General features: G+C 43.3%; 1 protein-coding gene across 2 annotated transcripts in view; it reads left to right on the top strand.

The window, feature by feature from the left end:
• Nucleotides 1-18,144, top strand: part of IFNAR2 (interferon alpha and beta receptor subunit 2) — a 34,033-nt gene extending 15,889 nt beyond the window's left edge. For both annotated transcript variants that reach the window (XM_083361851.1, XM_083361852.1), the window contains exons 4-11: nucleotides 202-325; nucleotides 2,006-2,092; nucleotides 7,281-7,394; nucleotides 13,199-13,371; nucleotides 13,831-13,973; nucleotides 14,896-15,058; nucleotides 15,265-15,377; nucleotides 17,043-18,144. In XM_083361851.1, coding sequence (XP_083217977.1) covers nucleotides 202-325; nucleotides 2,006-2,092; nucleotides 7,281-7,394; nucleotides 13,199-13,371; nucleotides 13,831-13,973; nucleotides 14,896-15,058; nucleotides 15,265-15,377; nucleotides 17,043-17,660 — 1,535 coding nt within the window. In that variant the 3' untranslated portion in view covers nucleotides 17,661-18,144. The remainder of the gene's footprint in view (nucleotides 1-201; nucleotides 326-2,005; nucleotides 2,093-7,280; nucleotides 7,395-13,198; nucleotides 13,372-13,830; nucleotides 13,974-14,895; nucleotides 15,059-15,264; nucleotides 15,378-17,042) is intronic.
• Nucleotides 18,145-22,334: the final 4,190 nt, after the last annotated feature.

Here is a 22,334-nt window from a genome sequence, read left to right on the forward strand (position 1 = left end):
ACTAGCACGCATGTGCAGGGGAACCTTTACCTTTACCTAGTTGAACCATCAAATTGTAAAGAAGGGCAGCAGGAAGAAAAATCTAGGCTTAAGCTAGGAGAGAAATAGACATGGCATGTCCTGATACATTTGTACATTCTGTTTGTATTTTCTTCCTTCATGAATATAAATATACAGTGAGAGTTTTGTTTTTTTCACAAGAAACATCTGAATCACCACTCGTTCTGAAAATGAAAACAGAGGAATTTGAGTACATTTTATCATGGGAAGCTGGAAATAGTTCAAGGACATCAGCATGCTACACAGTGATGTATAGTATGACAAGGTTCTTATCTGTTTTCTTTATACCTATGTATACTTACATTTTGTGTTTATAATGCAGCCTTGGTGGAGCAGTAGGCTAATGCCTCCTTAAGTAACACCAGCTGCCTGCAATTAGTGCAGGTTCGCATCCCACCAGGCTCAAGGTTGACTCAGCCTTCCATCCTTCCGAGGTAGGTAAAATGAGGACCCAGATTGTTGGGGGCAATTAAGCTGACTTTGTAATAATGCCGCTTGGGGTGTGTGTGAAAGCCCTAATAAGCAGGCATATACATAGAATGAAGGCTACTGCTAAGCTTGTAAGCCGCCCTGAGTCTTCGGAGAAGGGCGGGATATAAATGGAATTTAAATAAATTAAAAAAAATAAGTAATCACGGTGGACAAAGCATTATTTTAACACAGGTGCTTAGATACTGCTTCAAGAAAAATAAAAATAATACAAATGTTTAAAAGTCAGTACATTTATTTGGCACATCTTTCGTAGATTAGAGGCAATTTGATCAGATGGGATATTATTTTTTATAGATACAGAGTAAAGTTGGGGAGTGGTTATCATTTTGTGGACAGAGGCCACACTTAATATTTGGCAATGGCCAAAGAGCATGGGATGGTAATGCAAAGTAACCAGGCTATGACACATTTGAATGGTGCCATACTTTTCTGTATTTTCCTGAATGTAAGATAGAGTTTAAAGAGGGTTCTTTCTTAATTCTATAAAGCCTATTATTGGGAATACAATTCAATATTATTAGTTTCCAGACGAAAAAGATAGAAAACTGTGAAAACAATTTTCAGCAAATGGAGTCAGAAAGGATTCTGAGTGCTGCATGTACTTGGAGTAATAATGCTATCCTGTATGGACCTAAAACCAAATGAAAATATTGAGGCAATATAGCAATGGAATCCTTGGTGTGTTCAAGAGGTCAAAGGAAAATAAGTGACAAAAATTGCATTATGAGATGATTGATGCAAACCTGTGACCTACAGTATATGCTTGCATCCAACACTGAATGCAACATTCCTGTATTGTGAATATTTTCATCATCACAGTTTTTACTAAGTGCCTATAAATTAAAAGGGACGCGGTGGCTCAGTGGGTTAGGACACTGAGCTTGTCGATCGGAAGGTCGGCAGTTTGGCGGGTCGAATCCCGAGTGCCGCATAACAGAGTGAGCGTCTGTTACTCGTCCCAGCTTCTGCTAACCTAGCAGTTCGAAAGCACGTAAAAACGCAAGTAGAAAAATAGGGACCACTCCGGTGGGAAGGTAACAGCGTTCCGTGTGCCTTTGGCGTCTAGTCATGCCGGCCACATGACCACGGAGACATCCTTGGACAAGCGCTAGCTCTTCGGCTTTGAAACGGAGATGAGCACCGGCCCCTAGAGTCGGAAACAACTAGCACGCATGTGCGGGGGAACCTTTACCTTTACCTTTATAAATTAAAGAACATCAGTCTGTTATATTCAGTTAAAATATGCTTGCAAAAATCTAGTTATCACTCAATTGGCAATATGTTCTCATTTTATATAAATAAAATAAACCAGTCAGTCATTACTGTCAATGGCAGTAATCAGCACTTTTTCCTAGTTGATGGAGATAAACCTAGACCAAATGGGTATATTTGTTGAATGGCTGGGAAATTCGATAAAATGGAAGGGAAAAATGTCTTGTTTTATTTTCTTTAGCAATATTGGCTGCAATTTACTTACCATGGGAACAGAGTTGAAATCAGAAGCAAAAGGCCAGGAACAAGTTAATTCTTATAACTCCAGGCAAGTTGAAATGTGTTCGAATATTAGTACCTTGGGTTGGTAGTTGGGTTGTTGGTTTGACCTCTGAGCTTGGCAATTTGGTTGCAAACATTTCATCTCCATTCGGGGTGGGGGGGACATCTTCAGTGCGCTTTCAATTGTGCTTGTCTGTGAGAGCACTGGCCTTTAAATACCTTTTTGTATGATGTAAATACCATTTTGTGTTATGTCCGTCCACGAAGACTCAGAAGGACACAAGTTTCATCTAAACAGGACCATAGTTGTAACCCAACCGAAATTGAGAGAAAGAGAATTCCTTGAAGCCTGGTTCTCCACCAACAAATTAATAAACAGACATCAACCCAATCTACCAACCGCTGAGAACGAAAGAACTACTTCAACCGCAATCCCAAAGGCAGCATTTAAAAACAAAACAAACAGGCACCCCACCACACAGCAACAAAAATCACAACCCTCCACAAGAAATTGGACCACGTCACGACCACGACAGCCAGCCAAACAAACAACCCAAAACCAGATCATGACTCAGAGGCAACTGAACAAACAACAGCATCTGCATCACATAGATGGTACTTAAATACCAAGACTATGGCCCAGCAACAACAACCAGCCAATCAAACAGCCCGAAACTAACATCCACACCAATTTACATCACACCAAAAAGTATTTAAAGACCAGTGCTTTCACAGATTAGCACAGTTGAAAAGTGTACTGAAGATGTCCCCCCGAATGGAGACAAAACATTTGCAACCAAATTGCCAAGCTCAGAGATCAAACCAACAGCCCAACTGAGTTGATGCTCCTATCTATTTTTGTCCTCTTTTGTTTTACTTCATTATACTCCACTGTATAATTTTTGTCTTCCTGCTTTCTATGTTGCGAAACACAATCTTTTATAGGAAAACACAATGGGCCAATGAATGACAGTTTAAAGATTGTAATGTGTCTTAACATTTCCACAATGTTTGCTTTGGAGTGAGGTGAATTTGAGGCTTAGAATTAAATCAGGAGCATTGTAGTATAGGTGTTAAACCAGGGGTCTTCAAACTTGGCCCTTTTATGACTTGTGGACTTCAACTCCCAGAATTCCTCACCCAGGCACGCTGGCTGAGGAATTCTGGGAGTTGAAGTCTCCAAATCACAAAAGGGCCAAGTTTGAAGACCCCTGTGTTAAACGAAGCAGGGAAAGCCAGGTTTGTGTTCTCACATGACCATGAAGGTTTAGAGCCAGCTCCCCTCTCTTTTAACACACTTCCTGAGAGGTTGTAGTATAAGAACAAAGTAATAGGAGACTCCCATGTGCATCATTCTGAGCTACCAAAGATAAGGCAGGATATAAATGTAATAACAACAATAGAATTAAAAATAACATCAAAGGTAGGTGTGAAAATATCAGCCATAAATTTCATTATATATTGTTCTGTTCTACTTGGGAAGATCAGATTTAATGCTTTTTTACTCAATCTTCCCCATTTTTCTGCTTCTGTTACATTTAGTGCTTGGGGTTTTAGACAGGTAGTGGAGTACACGTAACCTGTTCCTGAATTTAAACTGGGTTCACATAGTGCACTGATCCTTAATTTTAAACCATAGCCTGTGTCAAGTTGTTGTTGTTGTTAGCTGCGAAGTCGTGTCCGACCCATCGCGACCCTATGGACAACGTTCCTCCAGGCCTTCCTGTCCTCTACCATCTTCTGGAGTCCATTTAAGCTCACGCCTACTGCTTCAGTGACTCCATCCATCCACCTCATTCTCTGTCGTCCCGTTCTTCTATTGCCCTCGATCTTTCCCAGCATTAGGCTCTTCTCCAGTGAGTCCTTCCTTCTCATTAGGTGACCAAAGTATTTGAGTTTTAGCTTCAGGATCTGGCCTTCTAAAGAGCAGTCAGGGTTGATCTCCTCTAGGACTGACCGGTTTGATCGCCTTGCAGTCCAAGGGACTCGCAGGAGTCTTCTCCAGCACCATAGTTCAAAGGCCTCAATTCTTTGGCGCTCAGCCTTTCTTATGGTCCAACTTTCACTGCCATACATTGCAACTGGGAAGACCATAGCCTTGACTACACGCACTTTTGTTGACAAGGTGATGTCTCTGCTTTTTAGTGTGCTGTCTAGATTTGCCATGGCTTTTCTCCCCAGGAGCAAGCGTCTTTTAATTTCTTGGCTACAGTCCCCATCTGCAGTGATCTTGGAGCCCAGGAAAATAAAATCTGTCACTACCTCCATTTCTTCCCCATCTATTTGCCAGGAATTGAGAGGGCCGGATGCCATTATCTTGGTTTTCTTAATGTTAAGTTTCAACCCAAGTTTTGCACTCTCCTTCTTCACCCGCAACAAGAGGCTCTTTAGTTCTTCTTCACTTTCTGCCATTAGAGTGGTATCACCTGCGTATCTTAGGTTGTTGATATTTCTTCCGGCAATCTTAATTCCAACTTTTGATTCATCTAACCCTGCCTTTCTCATGATGTGCTCTGCATATAAGTTAAATAGGCAGGGCGACAGTATACAGCCTTGCCGGACTCCTTTCCCAATTTTGAACCAATCAGTGGTTCCGTGTCCAGTTCTCACTGTTGCTTCTTGACCCGCATATTGGTTTCTCAAGAGACAAATAAGATGGTCTGGTACTCCCATCTCTTTAAGAACTTGCCACAGTTTGTTATGATCCACACAATCAAAGGCTTTAGCATAGACAATGAAGCAGAAGTAGATGTTTTTCTGGAACTCTCTAGCTTTCTCCATGATCCAACGTATGTTGGCAATTTGATCTCTAGTTCCTCTGCCTCTTCGAAATCCTGCCTGTACTTCTGGTAGTTCTCGATCCACATACTGCTGAAGTCTAGCTTGTAGGATTTTAAGCATGACTTTACTAGCATGAGAAATGAGTGCAATGGTGCGATAGTTTGAACATTCTTTGGCACTGCCTTTCTTTGGAATTGGAATGTAAACTGATCTTTTCCAATCCTGTGGCCACTGTTGAGTTTTCCAAATTTGCTGGCAAATTGAGTGTAGCACTTTTATTGCATTGTCTTTTAAGATTTTGAACAGCTCAGCTGGAATACTGTCACCTCCACTAGCTTTGTTGTTGCTCAGCTTTTCTAAGGCCCACTTCACTTCACATTCTAGGATGTCTGGCTCGAGGTCAGTGACCACCTCATTGTGATTATCAGGGACGTTAAGCTCATTCTTGTATAGTTCTTCTGTGTAATTTTGCCACCTCTTCTTAATCTCTTCTGCCTCTGTTAGGTCCCTGCCATTTTGGTCCTTTATCATGCCCACTTTTGCATTAAACGTTCCCTTCATCTCTCCAATTTTCTTGAAAAGATCTCTGGTCCTCCCTATTCTATTGTTTTCTTCTATTTCTTTGAACTGTTCATTTAAGAAGGCATTCTTATCTCTTCTAGCTATTCTCTGGAATTCTGCATTCAATTGGGCGTATCTTTCTTTTTCTCCCTTGCCTTTCGCTTCCCTCCTTTCCTCAGCTATTTTCAAAGCTTCCTCAGACAGCCATTTTGCTTTCTTGCATTTCTTTTTCTTTGGGATGGTTTTGGTTGCTACCTGTTGTACAATGTCGCGAACCTCTGTCCATAGTTCTTCAGGCACTCTGTCTATCAGATCTAATTCCTTAAATCTATTTGTCACCTCTACTGTATATTCAACAGGGATATGATTTAATTCATACCTGACTGGCCTAGTGCTTTTCCCTACTTTCTTCAGTTTAAGCCTAAACTTTGCAAGGAGAAGCTCATGGTCTGAGCCACAGTCAGCTCCTGGTCTTGTTTTTATTGACTGTATAGAGCTTCTCCATCTTTCGCTGCAGAGCATATAGTCAATCTGATTTCTGTGTTGACCGTCTGGTGATGTCCATGTGTAGAGCCGTCTCTTGGGTTGTTGGAAAAGAGTGTTGCTATGACCATCGTATTCTCTTGACAGAATTCTATCAGCCTGTGCCCTGCTTCATTTTGTACTCCAAGGCCAAACTTGCCTGTTATTCCAGTTATCTTTTGGCTTCCTACTTTAGCATTCCAATCCCCCATGATGATAAGAACATCATTTTTTGGTGTTACTTCTATAAGGTGCTGTAGAGCTTCATAGAACTGGTCAATTTCATCCTCTTCAGCACTGGTGGTTGGGGCATAGACTTGGACTACTGTGATATTGAATGGTTTGCCTTGGATTCGAACTGAGATCATTCTGTCATTTTGAGGATTGTATCCCAGTATTGCTTTTCCTACTCTTTTATTGACTATGAAGGCTACTCCATTTCTTCTGAGGGATTCTTGCCCGCAGTAGTATACCTGATGGTCATCTGAATTAAATTACCCATTCCTGTCCATTTTAGTTCGCTGATACCTAAGATGTCGATGTTCAGTCTTGTCATCTCTTGTTTGACCACATCCAGCTTTCCTTGATTCATGGATCTTACATTCCAGGTTCCTATGGAGAAAAAATCTTTACAGCATCGGACTTTCCTTTCACCACCAGACACATCCACAGCTGAGCGTCCTTTCGGCTTTGGCCCAGTCGCTTCATTCTTTCTGGCGCTACTAGTACTAGCCCTGTGCTCTTCCCCAGTAGCATATTGGACGCCTTCCGACCTGAGGGGCTCATCTTCCAGCGTCATATCGTTTTGCCTTTTGGTACTGTCCATAGGGTTTTCATGGCAAAGATACTGGAGTGGGTTGCCATTTCCTTCTCCAGTGGATCACGTTTTGTCAGAACTCTCGGCTTTGACCTGTCCGTCTTGGGTGGCCCTGCACGGCATAGCTCATAGCTTCATTGAATTACGCAAGCCCCTTCGCCACAACAAGGACGTAATCCATGAAGGGGTGTGTCAAGTTATCCCCCAAATAAAACCAGTTCAAAATGTCTTAGTCAGTAAATTCATTTAAACATTGTTGTGCTCTACTTGGTGTCTCCAGAGGACGAAACCTCCAGGAATGGATCTGTCTCTACCTAGAATATCTTCTTGCCTTGCCTTGCTTAGATGTGTGATGCCCCTTGCACATGTACAGCAACCAGAAGGAGTGTACCAGTTTGAGGGGGAAAACTGTCTTAGGTTGTAGAACAATAAGGAAGATTCTCAGAGGACTCTGATGTCTTTATGGACACTAGAAAATGGGATGATTTATGGTTCTTTCTTTTCGATGCTTGCATTTCTATCACAGACCTTCTCTCTCTTTTTCCCCTACCAGGTCTCAGGAAAGCCAGGATTCAGAGCGTCATGTTATGGGACCAGGAAAGCTGGCTACTTGCCCAGCTTTCTCAAAAACAGATGCACAGACAACAATGACGAACCAAAATCTAAGGTGGAAGATAGAAAGAAATTCTCAGCAGCAGATGCCCAGTAAAGGCATCTGAGGTTCTAAAGGACCTTAAACATTTCCACCGAAACCCAGAAAAATTCTGAGAGAATCAAAGAGTTGGGAAAAAATACTGACTCACTAGCCCTAACCACCCAAGTGCTTTCCCCATTATAAGTTCCAATGAACCTCAAGTGAACAACGGTTGATATACCTCCTGTATGGTACATAGTTAAACCTGGCGTCTTTTTCAGTGCATATTTATTTTTTATGTGCACATGTTTAAAATTTCAAAATAAGAATATAGCAGGTTCAGAAGTTTAGAACCTTTCCACTCAATATTTTGTAAAACCTCCTTTCAAATATTTCCTGTAATTAAGAAAAACTTTTGAAATCCTCTCCCATTCTTCCTTTCAGAATTTTTCTAGCTCAGAAATATTCTTGCATGATTGATTTGGAAGTGTATTTCAGACTGTTTTCTTGCTTTTACGTGTGTAGGTGTACATACCGTACTTGCCAGATGTCACATTTTTAAAAATATCAGGGAAGGATAGAAATGTTATCAAACTCTACAATACTGTGACTGTCTTAAGTGATACGACCGGTCGCCATGTCCTTTACTTCCCTTAAGGACGGGCCCAATTGTTGGGACCCTGACAGGTGGCTGGGCTTAAATAGGGGCCTATGGTGGAAATGCATTAAGAGGCCCCTTGTATGTTTTTTAGCCGGTTGTTTTAAAGGGTTAGGGAGGGGTGGGAATGGGAGGGAGGGGAGGGAATCGGGGAGGGTTTTATCAACCGGCTGTCAGTCTGGGCCTCCAATAGTTCCAATAGTGAGATGGGGTTGGGGGCGTGGGCTTTTGGTTCCGTTGGTATGGGGGTGGGGTTGAAAATCCCCACGACAATTGGGAATGGCAGCAGGCGATTACACGGAGGGCCGTATCAATATCCGGGACCGCGCCCCCGCTATCTTCGAGCGGTGGCGTGTTCCGAACCTTCGTTTAGTACCCTTGTATCCAGGGGCGAGGGGGATCAGGACCCTGATCTCAGACTGGTGTATTTCAATGCCAGATCCGTGGTGAACAAGGCTCCCCTCATCTGGGAATTGATCGAGGAGGAACGCACGGATCTGGCATGCATTACAGAGACCTGGTTGGGCCCAGAGGGCAGTGTCCCTCTGGTTGAACTTTGCCCTCCGGGTTTCTGTGTGCTACACCAGTCTTGGGCTCAGGGCAGGGGCGGTAGGGTGGCGGTGGTTATAAGGGAGACCTTATGTCCGTGGGAGACCACCGTTGTCCAGATAGGCGGGAGTTAGTCCCTTCTCATGAGATGTGGCCCTCGGGCTCAGTTGGGTCTGTTGCTAACATACCTGGTGCCCAGCTGTGTGGCAACGGCCCTGCCTGAGCTGCTCGACACCCTCTCAGGGTTGACGGTGGAGTTTCTCAGACTTATAGTTCTGGGCGACTTCAACCTGCCTTCCCTGGGAGAGTCGTCAGAGTTAGGTCGGGAGTTCATGGCTTCCATGACGGCCATGGACCTGACCCAAGTAATTCAGGGCCCGACTCATGGGGTGGGTCACACCCTTGGCCTGATTTTTCTGTCTGGACAATGGTTGGATGATTTGGGAGGGGGCTCACCATCTGTTGTCCCCCTGTCATGATCCAATCATTATCTCCTGCGGCTGGTCTTCCATTGTGCCACCCCCCGCTGCCGGGCTCTGGAACCAACCAGATGGTTCCGTCCCAGGCGCCTAATGGACCCAGAACGGTTCCAGATGGCGCTTGGGTCCTTAACTATCTCCCTCACTCACAGCCCGGTCGATGCCTTGGTTGATGCCTGGGAAAGGGCGGCTACCGAGGCACTCGACCGTGTTATACCCTTGCGACCCCAGACTCGGCACAGATCCCGTCGGGCTCCATGGTTTACTGTGGAGCTCCGGGAGATGAAGCATTGGAGACGGGGTCTAGAGAGCGGTTGGAGGTCCACCCGGTCTGAATCTGACCGATTGCGACTAAGAGCCTTTACAAGGTCTTACCTCGCTGCGATGAGGACGGCGAAGTCTAATTACTTCGCTGCCCTCATCGCGTCCGCAGATAATCGCCCAGCCGCCCTGTTTAGGGTGACTCACTCTCTCCTTAATCAGGAGGTGAGGGAGGAACCCTTACAGGGTCGGGCTGAGGAGTTTAGTCATCATCTGGTGGACAAAATCACTCAGATTCGGACCGGTTTGGACTCTGACTGGGCAGAGTCTGGCATGGAGGAATCAAGCGGTCTTGAGCATGTTATCTGGACTGAGTTCGACCCTGTTTCTCCTGATGACGTGGACAGGATTATGAGGAGACTGAGCTCCACCACTTGTTTACTGGACCCGTGCCCCTCCTGGCTGGTCTATGCGGCTCGGGAGGAGACACGAGGCTGGTTCCAGGCAGTAATAACTGCTTCCTTGAAGGAGGGTATCTTCCCCGCTGCCTTGAAGGAGGAGGTGGTGAGGCCCCTCCTCAAGAAGCCTGCCCTGGACCTGGCTGTTTTAAATAACTCTCATCCGGTCTCCAACCTTCGCTTTTTGGCGAAGGTTGTTGAGAGTGTGGTGGCGCATCAGCTTCCTCTGTTCCTGGAGGAAACTGATTATCTGGACCCATACCAATCGGGTTTCAGGCCCGGGTACAGCACGGAGACGGCATTGGTCGCACTGGTGAATGATCTCTGGCGGGCTCGGGACAGGGGATGTTCCTCTGTCCTAGTCCTTTTAGATCTCTCAGTGGCTTTCGATACCATCGACCATGGTATCCTACTGCGGCATCTCAGTGGGTTGGGAGTGGGAGGCACCGTTTTACGGTGGTTCTCCTCCTACCTCCTGGGCCGCTCGCAGTCGGTGTTGACGGGAGGGCAGAGGTCCGCCCCGAGGTCTCTCGTTTGTGGAGTCTCTCAGGGGTCAGTCCTCTCTCACCTCCTGTTCAACATCTACATGAAACCGCTGGGCGAGCTCATTCGTGGTTTCGGGGTGGGGTATCATTAGTACGCTGATGATACCCAACTTTTTCTTTCCATCCCGAACCAACCCAGTGATGCACTCGACGTGATGTCCTGTTGCCTGGAAGCGGTCCGGGTTTGGATGGGGAGAAACAGGCTTCGACTCAATCTTGCCAAGACTGAGTGGCTGTGCATATTGGCATCTCAGATAAACCAGGTTGTTCCACCAGTAATGATGGGGGGTGAGGTGTTACCCCCCATCGATAGGGCTCGCAACTTGGGCGTCCTCTTGGATTCACGGCTCAATTTTCAAGATCATATAGGAGCTGTGACCAGGGGGGCTTTTGCCCAGCTTCGTCTGGTGCGCCATTTGCGGCACTATCTGGACCAAGATGCCCTACGCACAGTCACCCATACGCTTGTGACCTCCCGGCTAGACTACTGCAATGCTCTCTACATGGGGCTGTCCTTGAGGACCACTCGGAGGCTTCAGCTGGTGCAGAATGTAGCTGCGTGAGTTGTTATGGGAGTTTCCCGATACTCCCGTGTAACACCTCTTCTCCGTGAGCTGCATTGGCTTCCGGTTGCCCTCCAGGTGAGATTCAAGGTGCTGGTAATGACCTATAAAGCTCTAAATGGCTTGGGTCCGGATTATCTAAGGGAACACGTGCTGCCGGCATCAACTTCCCATCGTCCTGTGCGCTCCCACAGGGAGGGCCTTCTTAGGGTACCGCCGGTGAAGGAATGCCGGCGGGTTATTCTCAGGGGAAGGGCGTTCTCTGTGGGCGCACCGGCCCTTTGGAACCAGCTTCCCATGGAGCTTAGGACCGCCCCCGACCTTCGCTCATTTCGTAGGGACTTGAAAACTTGGTTTTTTGAGCTTTCTGGCCCAGACTGAGGGGTTTTAATTATTTAATTAATGGGGTTTTAGTTAAGTTCAGGGATTAATTTAATCTTAGTTGTAATCGATTTTAATTGTATGTGATGTATTTTAACTTTTAATTTTCCCTTTAAACTGCCCTGAGTCCTACGGGAATAGGGCGGTATATAAATTTAAATAATAAATAAATAAATAATAAATGAATGTGTGTGATACTCCCCAAATAAAACTAAACAACATGTAATGCCAAAGAAACAAATGAAACTGTTGTGATTCATTAATATTTTGATAAATAGTTAGGCACAGGGCTTGAATCATCTCTTGAAATTTTCTCTGGGTTTTGCTCCCCATTTTCTCTGCACAAACCTGCTGCAGGCTCGTCCAGACAAAAATAAATAGGTTTCAACACCCATTATGCCTCACCAGCTTAAAAAAGTCAATTGCTCTCTAAATTGATGCCAATCTTCCAGAGGTCATGACTCATACTTTGGCAACAGCTGGGTTAAGGAAAAAGAATAGTTAGAAGGAAAATTAAGAAAAGGGGAGGGATAAAAATGGGTGCCCTTTGAGCTGAAGGGAACAGATCGCTAGCTCTGGAAGAAGGAAAAGAGATGACCTAATTAGGCATTGCAAAAAGCATTACAATTCATCAAGCAGCCCTCCCAAATAGCACTTAAAGGTAAAGGTAAAGGTTCCCCCGCACATGCATGCTAGTCGTTTCCGACTCTAGGGGCCAGTGCTCATCTCCGTTTCAAAGCCGAAGAGCTAGCGCTTGTCCGAGGACGTCTCCGTGGTCATGTGGCCGGCATGACTAGACGCCAAAGGCGCACGGAACGCTGTTACCTTCCCACCGCATTGGTCCCTATTTTTCTACTTGCATTTTTACGTGCTTTCGAACTACTAGGTTGGCAGAAGCTGGGACGAGTAACAGGCGCTCACTCTGCTACATGGCACTCGGGATTCGACCCGCCAAACTGCCGACCTTCCGATCAACAAGCTCAGCGTCCTAACCCACTGAGCCACCGCGTCCCTAATAGCACTTAAACTTCAAGCTAATTTTCAAAAGCAACCGTGCTTTCCAGGACCAGTGCAGAGTATTTGCACCTCTTGCTCATTGCTTTGTTTTTAATAGCATCTGTTGTTCTTAACAATGAATGAAAGATTATTTGCAACAGAGAGATACTACGGAGCAAATATGGGACTAAAAATATTTTGTATTTGAATAATTATTGATATGATATATATATGTTTGGAGTTTATCTATATGAGTTAAAGTGCGATAGTTTAAATAGTTTAGGATTGTTTGCGTAAGTTAGATTATGATTGTTTGTATTTTTATACCCTGTATTCAGCTCTGGGAAGTGGGGGGGGAGGGGAAAGGGAGGGAGGGGTTGGGGAGGGGGAAGAGGGTGGGAGGGGAGGGGGTTGGGAGGGGGTTTTTTTGTTAAAGATAAAATGTATTGTAAAACTTTTTAATAAAAAAAACAATGAATGTTAAGAGGATCTTCTCAAAGATACAGTACTTACAAGGAGATCAGGAATATTTCTGAGCAGGGAGAATGGGAAAACAATCTAAAAGTGAGAACAGAAACATTCTCAATTATAAGAAACAACAAAGCTGTTATTTCTGCCAAAGGAAGTGTTAGAAAATTGGAAGGGTCTACTACAGACTTTTGTAGCTGCCATATTTACTGCTTTATCATTTTGAATCTATGCACAAAACTAGTAAGAGTACATTGAAATTTGCAGAAAAAAGCCGTATTTAACTATGCGCCATGTAGAGATTCCATCAACTATGAATTAATTGAAACATAGAATTTTACCAGGGTGCCTAATCTTGCATAGACAACTTCATATACATCTAATTTGGGCCCAACAGTTTGGCCAATTATATATTTCTTTAGAATCACTGTTTTCTTACTGGAAAAAAATGTATTCTTTCTTTTTTTATATATTAATAGAAAATCAGACTTCAAGACAGTCCAGGAATGTACTAATATTACAAGACCGTTCTGTAATCTAACAAATGAATTTGCAGATTTTTGCCAAGGAAATGCATATATTTTAGTACAGCAAGAAACCAGGAATGGAGTAAATTATTCAGAAGTTCTACCATTCAGTCCATATGGTGATCGTAAGTAATTTCTTTCTTCCTTTCGTTTGAATCATGTATTTTCACTGAAATCTCAAAATTATTTTCCTTTGGGAAAATAATACTTTTTTGTTCATTTGTCAAGCAAGTTGGCCTTAAAGACCTTTATATCCAGTTATACTATTCATTTAAGGAGATTTTTTAAAAAGCCAGGCTAGAAGTTAAGAGTAACAAAAAGGATTCAGGGCTGAGTTTCAGAATCAAAGTTGACATTGATGATTAAAGCAAACCAATAATAAAAGATTAAAAAATAAAAGTATTGTACTGTGTATGTGTCTTTCTATTGAAAATATTATTTATAATAATTCATTAGGTTTGATTAGAAACCCTGTAGGACTTCCAAGATACTTATACTTTAGAATGTTATTTTTGCTAAGATAAAAAAAATCTGGATTGCCAGCAAATAGTATTGATAATTTCTTTTATTTATGTTTTAACCAGGATGCCTCAAGCCACCTCAGTTTAATATTTCTGTTTGTCAAAACTGTGTAAATATCACAGTGAAACTTCCACCCCTATTACTTAAAATTTATCAAAAACTTAACTATAGAATCACAGTGAAAACATCTGATCTCAAGGAAAATGTAAGTGATTATTAAGTAAGGTCTTAAAAATATCAAACAAAATTCACTTTATAATTAAGAAATGTGCTAAGTTTTTTTTTTTTGCTTTTATAGTATTATCTATCTCAGCTTCAACTGTGTTGAGCTCACATCATTTTCAGCCATTGTGACCTTGGTTTCTTCCACAATTCCAAAAATTATACTTCAGTGTTTGTATTCTAAATGGAATGATGGAATCCAGATGGACAAGTTTCCTTTGTATGGGTTCAGAGTGCCAAATGAACTTGATGGATTGAGTTGTTAAGACTAATATAGAAAATCAATTGCCATACTAGCATATAAACCCACATAATTGAGTTAAATTAACAGAATATAAAAAAGCAAGATAGCATATTGACATTGCAATGTCATACAATTCAGAAACACGAATTACAAAAAAAACTATTGTTGGCATTGCTGTTATGATTGTTCTAGTTATAAATAATGGTATAGTAATAGTACTGGTATTTAGAGCACTTCACAAAATATCTCAGTATTTGTCTAACCCTCATATAGAAAATTCTTAAATAAAAAAACACAGTGGTACTTTGGTACTCATAGTTAATTGGTTCCAGGGGCACAGTGAGTACCAAAAACAAGGAGTATCAGACAAATTTTTCCTGTAAGGAATAATGTAGTGACTCACAAGGCAGCCAGAACCAACAAGTTCTAGCTTGTGCATTGAGTACTAAACAAACAATGAGTACCAGGACAAAAGTTTTTGTATCAAAGTGCATTGAGTACCAAACTCGATGAGTTTCAAAGCCATTGCGTACCGAGCTACCACTGTAAGTGCAAAGCCATCCCTTGATTCCAGGTTAAAGTGGAGTTTCATCAATTCACATCATTTAGCTTTATCGTTTCAATGCATTTAAAAACAATTCACTTTTTTTGTCTTTTACAGCATATTGATAATACAACCAAACGGGATAGTTTCTTCACTATTCTTGAAGATTTGCATCCAAATAAAAATTATTGCATTGCCGTTCAGGTGTCTAACGATTTTAAGCCCCAGTGCACTTCCACCATTCCAAAATGTATTATGCTTGACTCCGAAAACAGACAAGGTACAATGAATTATGAAACAAGGAAATGGAATGAGTCAGAACTTGTTTTATTTTGTCACTAAAAGACTAAACATAGAATTCATTTAGCATTTCAGTATCTATTACGTGATTAAATTACAGTTCTTCATTTTCCTAACAAAACCAGGTAATTTTCTAATAATCTGTAAATGCATTGTGGCTTAATGAAATATATTTTTAATCTGCAGATTATATTATACTTTTAGTCTTGGCTCCATTATTCATAGGGTTAGTCATTCTGGCTTACCTACATAAGACTGGTCGTATTTTCGTTAAAAGAAAAATATCACCAAATGCCTTGGTAAGTAGTGTGGCAAAATACTTTCAATTTAAGATCGGTATGTGTTAGGGCAGCTCAACCAAAGATGGTAAAAGGGGTTCCCAGAAGAGGCTAAATGACCCTTACACTCCACTAAACATTCCCTATATTCCTTGTTCTTCGTAGACTTGTGGTGATGTAGCTTCTTCATTACTTTAAAGACTATTTCTATCCTAATGGCTGTAAGACTCCTCTTCATTTTAGTCTTATATGTTTACATATTCAGTTAATGTGCCAAAAAAGCAGCATTTTTTAGTTTGGCTGTATTGCTTCAGGACCTGATATACAAGTCAAGAACCTGCACAAGATTTAAGAAGGGTTCTTTACAGTATGTAACTTTAGAGTTGATTTTGGAAGCAAGATTAATTTGCTGTAAACAGCCCTCTGGTAATCCAAGGGAATCTTCTTTTAAAATAGACAGATTGTGTTGCTGAGGCCAGTGGTGGGATTCAAGCCAGTTTGCACCACTTTGGCAGAACTGGCGGCTACTTTTTTGTTGCCCAGGCCCAGAATGGACTTCCGGAAGCGGCATCCACACAGAGAACCGGTTGTTCACATAGTTGAATCCCACCACTGGCTGAGGCTAAATGAAATTCCCACTAATTATTCTGTGCTGCCTCTGGTTATAGATGTGGTTAAACATCTACATCAGACATGAGGAAATGTTTTCTGTCCAAGAGAAATCCAGCTCTCCTTTTAATTGAAGCGGATTACACCAGGGTGGGGTTTGACAGTAACATTAGCAGTGAAGCTGAATGGAAAGTCCTACCCTCTGATATCATCCACCTCTGTGCCAGAGGGCACAAGGTGCGTCTGAGTGAAAAATTGTATATGTCACGTGCTTTCTTTCATTTATGAACAATATATCAAACAAGATTACAAAAGCCATCTCTGCCTTCCTACTGGGAATATAAAGCCTCATTGAACTCTCTAGCATGTGCCATCTCATAGCTTTCTGAAGAGAAGTGAGGAATTGGGGCCCTGGTTGCCAAGAGGTTTGCTGAGAGCTTTTATGTCCATTTGTTTAGCATATTTTTCCTCACCAGGAAAGAGGGAAATAGGAACCTGTACCTAGTTACCCACAAGGGAATTCAGGGCAGAATTAAAGAAGAAGAAAGAATTTGACATCCTCGGGAAGGGAAGTTTAATGTTGTTGTTAGCTGTGAAGTCGTGTCCGACCCATTGCGACCCTATGGATAACGTTCCTCCAGGCCTTCCTGTCCTCTACCATCTTCTGGAGTCCATTTTAGCTCACGCCTACTGCTTCAGTGACTCCATCCAGCCACCTCATTCTCTGTCGTCCCCTTCTTCTCTTGCCCTCAATCTTTCCCAGCATTAGGCTCTTCTCCAGTGAGTCCTTCCTTCTCATTAGGTGGCCAAAGTATTTGAGTTTTAGCTTCAGGATCTGGACTTCTAAAGAGATCAGGGTTGATCTCCTCTAGGACTGACGGGTTTGATTGCCTTGCAGTCCAAGGGACTCGCAGGAGTCTTCCAAAGCCGAAAGTAAGTTTAATAAAGACCCACCATTAAAGATACAAAGAAGCAAATAAATACTGTATCACTAGTGAAAGGAATACAGTATCTTACTCTTTTGAGGGCATCTGTGAATGTTTGTGCATACCAACATTTGTTTTGTTTTTTCCCCAGAACATCAAACCTAACATGGCTTATTCAGTCTTTGAATTGGATCGTGATGAAGTTTGTAGTCTCCAAGTCCAGGAAAGTAACACAGTGCAACAACACAGTGAGGATGAGAACAGTGAAAGCGATGATGAGAGTAACTTTGATACCAAATGTGGCACCTTTAACAAGATTACACCACTCTCTGATGTGGCCATCACTCAGAAGCTGTTCACAGGTTGCTTAGCTCCTACAAATAAAATAACCAGAACTTTAGCAGAAGAAAATCAGAATGATATTGACAAAGGCAGCCCAATTCCCCAATTATATCCTTCGGAAGTGAATTCTGCCCATGCAGCAGAATCAGAATGTACAGACTGCTTAAACGTAGATTTAAATACCGTGAAGCTAGGAATAGCAAATAAAAAACTGGATTTTTCTACATTTGACCATAAAGATGTATTACAGTTGAATGAGTCTTGCATTTCTGATGCATTTGAACCAAACCATTCCACTGGCATGTCAGATAGTCAGAACTTTGATGTTCAAAGTGCTCTGTATTCATGGGAAAATCTTAGTGCCTCTGGAGAAAGTGAATCATCTTATTCAGAAACAGAATGCACCAGTGGATATATGAGAAGATGAATCCACAGAAAGTGATACAGCTTCCTCTGCCCCCCTCTTTGAAAGGCACCTTTGGGGCGGGGGCAGTAATTTAGAATTGATAAATATTTAACTATTTCTTCATTCCAAATTAACCCTAAAATGATCTGGAGATTCACTTGAACAAGAAACAGTGTCGGCACCCTGTCTGCATTTATATTGCCTATGGACCTTGGTTCCTATGGATATCAAAATATAATGTGATTACATAATTTGTTGCACAGAACTGGAGCTACAGTTTACACCAATATTGTGATTGGCAAAGATGATTTTTTTTTCTATGGTTGCGTGTCCCACCCCTTCCAAATTAATGCCTTCGTGATGTGCTCTAGCTGGGAATTCTAGAATCTGCGCCTCCAGCGTATCGAGAGGAAAATCATCAGATCTGGACTTGACTTCGCCGTCATGCAGCCAGCGCAGATACTTTTCCTGCTGTTTTAGAAATGCAAAAAATCAGTTGCTTTTTCTTGAGTTGTATTCATTCTTCTGTTTTTAACAACCTTCAACTTCATAGTACATTGTTATAGGTTAACTTACTTCCCTGTGATTCACTTAACAACTGTGGCTAGAAAGGTCACCAAATGGAGCAAAACCTACTTAACGACTATCTTGCTCAACAACAGAAATTTTGGATTCAATTGAGGTCCTACATCAAGGACTACCTGGACTATGGGAGACTGGGTTGTTGTTGTTTTTTCAAATAAGGGAAGTGAATTTCTCAAGAGTAGTTTTTTCATGCATTTCTTCCAGCATGTTTGAAGGAGGAAAGCTGGGAGGAGACGAGGCAGGTCACAGTTTCCCCAGAACACAGCAGAGGACAATGGTCACACACTGGATCTGGTGTTCCTCTCAGAGCAATGGCTATGTATGAATGTGAATATATGTGTCCCAGGATAATGTTGCAGAATCCAATCTGGGTCGGTCACCAGGACCAGAGGCTTTGTATTCCGAGCTTTTGGACTCATTCTGGAGCCCATCCTCAGGGAACCTCTAGCAGAGTGTGAGACATTCTGTATGTGGCGTTTATAGTGCCTGTTCTATCTGTGTGGTTTTTTAGGTGTTGATTGGGCTCTGTTGATGGCTGGCTTTTAAGTAGTTAGCTGTAGTTTCCTTGTGCTGCACAGCCCTCGCCTTCTAAGTACTTGATAGGCTGGTGGTAAATCAGCACTCCTGGGAATTGAAGCCTGGGAAACAGGCCCCTCGTCAGCCAACAGGAGCGCTGATTTACCACCAGCCTATCATTGGGGATGTTTTTGATGTCTCCTTTGTCATGGTCAGAGCGTGGCCTAATTTCCATGGGATTCTCTAGAACAGGGCTTTTCAACCAGTGGTATGGGTACCATCTGTGGTACATTGGCACCTGGCAGGTGGTACGTGACCATCCTAGAGAAATGGTAGCAGAGGAGGGGAATCAGCTGAACCGGTGGCAGCACCACACAAGCCTGAGCGAGAGATGGCTGGAGTTGCAGGGCTGTCAGGACTCAATGGAAGCACCAGGATCAGCACCAGGCTCCAGCTGGAGCTCGGTGCTGATCCTGGCACTTCTGAGCCCAGAAGAAGCACCGATCAGCTGGAATGTTGCAGCATCTCCAGGGTCTTGTGATTTACATTCAGATGCTTGGCAACTGATTCATATTTATGACGGTCACAGCGTCCCAGGGTCATGTGAAATGACCAAAACCTGCTGCAAACACCCAGCACACGGGGGGAATAAAAACCAAACACCCCCACCCCACCCCCGCTGCCAATCCTCAACAGAAATGCTCACAACAATGAAAACTTCGGACAGGAGGAAGAGCACCACCGGGTGGGCAGGCAGGTGTCTTGCTCGGCTGTGGCTTGGGGGGCACTTTTTTCGGTGCCGTTGTAACTTCAAACAGTCACTAAGCAAACTGCTGTAAGTCTAGGACTACCTGTAGTTCATCACTTTTTTCCTTTTTTTTTTTTTTTGGTCATCAAGTTTTTGACACCTTGCTAGGCGACTGGTGGTACTCGGATGTTGCCATATCCTAAAAGTGGTACAATGGGTGAAAGCCCTGCTCTAGAACAGGGCTTTTCAACCTTTTTCAGAGATTGTACCACTTTTAGGATAGGACAATATTGCCTAGTAGGTGGGCGTGGCCCGCTTGACGCCATTCACTGGACACAGCTGACTCGAGACAGCTGGGTCGGAATGGAACAAGTCGCACTGGCTAACTCGATGTGGGGACAACTCAGGGCCCCACAAACTCCTTGCCTCCCTAAACTGCTAGCAGCCAAGCCCGTGCGCATGCATGCACACTACATTCCAGGTTTGGGGACTTATCCACAGAGGAAGGAGAGGGCCTTCTCCCTAAGCCCAGGCATGATTGGCAACTTGCTAGCTCAGATCTGGATACAAGTCTCCAAGCTTGGTTTGTGTGTGTGTGTGTGTGTGTGCGTGCGTGTTTGTTTGTTACTAAAGAGATGTTCCTTTCCCAATTTCAGACATCGTTGATGTTTCCCTGTCCAGTGCCCTCTCCTGGCAAAGCAGGAGGTGGAGGACGTTTGTAGGAAGCAGTTTCCTCCGAGTCCAACTTCTGTCTTGACAGACCTGTGGACAGCAAGAGGAGGCGGCAGGGGAGCAGCACTCCTGGGTCCTGCACAAGAGAGGTTAGCCCTTCTTAAAAGGAAATTCTCATTTCCAATTGTGCGTGGTAAGGATGCTGGCTTGTTGGGGCGGCCTCCCTCACACAGCTCCCCTGCCACCTCCTCTTCTCCAGAGATCTGCAGGGGAGACAGAGATTGTGAGGGCAAGGTGCAGCCTCCATATTGGCCACTTCTACCTCTCCAAGCCCTCCTCGATTAAACATATATTATATATTATATATTTTATATATATATATTATAAATTTAATCTTTTTTAACCTTGGTTTTTAACTTTTGTATTTTTTGTTTTTAATTACCCTGTAAACTGCCCTGAGTCCTCCGGGAAAGGGCGGTATAGAAATGTAATAAAATAAAAAAATAAAATAAATATATAAATTAAAACACAGCCAAAAAGAAAACATAGTTAAATCACTAAGTACAGCTCGTCACATATTTTCTGGAAAAGCCACCTTTATTGATGTTAGGAAGGAAGAGCAAACCTTATTAAGGAACTCTTAACAGGAAGGGAATTGAAGACCCGAAAAGGTCTCGTTCTTTATAATCTACCTTCCCTTTGAGCCTTTAGTTCTCATTATTTTATTAATCCACAATACCGCCCTATGAAGAATGAAGATAATCTTTGGGCCCTCGTGCAGGTGTCCAGTCAGAATATTAGTGGCACACCTGTCGGCAACTGGAAGTGCATAAATCCATGTACTTGCCTTCCCTGTCTCACAATCCATACATCCTTTAATTTTCAGACACATCTTTTTCTCATAAACTCCTTTAAAAACCCACAAAGTATACTGTAATTAGCAGGAAAAATAAATCTAGCAGTCCTGAATTCTTTCCCCAAGGGGGAAAGGAAAGTTCACAGCCTGCAGGTTGCTAGCAGTCATCAAACGATGTAAAGTGTGGCTCACTCGGCACTCTTGCCTGCCGCCCTGCAGGCAAGCCTGTCGGAATCAGGATGGCTACGAAGGAGGAAGCTGCCGGGGGGGGGGAGCAGGAGGCTTTCCAGCAGGTGCCACCATGCCTGCAAACATGGCGCTGCCCCTCCAAAATCCCAGAGTAAAGTTGGGCAGCCTTTGAGCGCCGCTGACAAGCTGCAGATCTGATGTAGCCTTGGCTGCTGCCCCCTTGCTTAACGGGGCGAGGCTAGAGTGTGCGGCCTTTAGTTGGGGTTGCCAGCATGGTGGTGGGCAGGAGTGCCAGGGGAGCGCTGCTTTGCAGGATGGAAGTACTTGCAAGTCCCACCCCAGCTATGGCGAAGAGCAGCAACTGCATCTGTGCCCAGGGAGTGAGAAGGAAGCGGAGGGGCACGGTGGCTGGGCTGCCTTCTGGCCCTCTGAATTCGGGGTTTTCCTTTGATTGCGAGCTGGGTTGGTCCAGCCCCTCGCTGTCTCCAGGGTGGCCCCGGACCAAATATAAACACCCCAGGGGCATATCTATCTCCTTTTGTCTTTGGTGTAGCTGCAACTGACTCCTTTCCCCAGGGTGTGTGCAGCTTCCAGGAGCACCAGTCAGCTGGAGCTCGGCACAGATCCTGGGTGTTCAGTAGAGCACCGGCAACACCACAGCTCCAGTTGACTCTCCCACAGGCCTGCGTTGTCACCAGTTCAGTTCATCCCCACGCCACGTTTTTGCACTTTTTTGCACTTTTTTTAACAGTGCAATTAATTTCTTTCTCCATTTGTAGTTTGTATACTTTACTTTTTAATAGAAACTATTTTTAATAATTAAAATGATTAAATAATCATATTTATGATTGTTTTTATAATAACTTTTATATTGCTTTATTTGATTCTGTGCCACACAGAATCATTTCTCATGAGATGGGAAAATATAAATTTAATAAATAAATCATGTAAAACACAATTTCAGGTCCTCCAGGAAAGAAGTGTCAGAGTCTAGAGCTTTTTCTCTTATCCATCCTGATCTGGAACCAAATATTAAGGCATCTTGCCTCTTTTAGAAAATATTTTGTCACTTTTTAAATATTGCTCTATTTCTGTCAGGAAGACATGAGATGAAGGAAGGAAGGAAGGA

Source organism: Vipera ursinii, assembly GCF_947247035.1.
Source record: "Vipera ursinii genome assembly, chromosome: 4".
Taxonomy (NCBI): Eukaryota; Metazoa; Chordata; class Lepidosauria; order Squamata; family Viperidae; genus Vipera; species Vipera ursinii.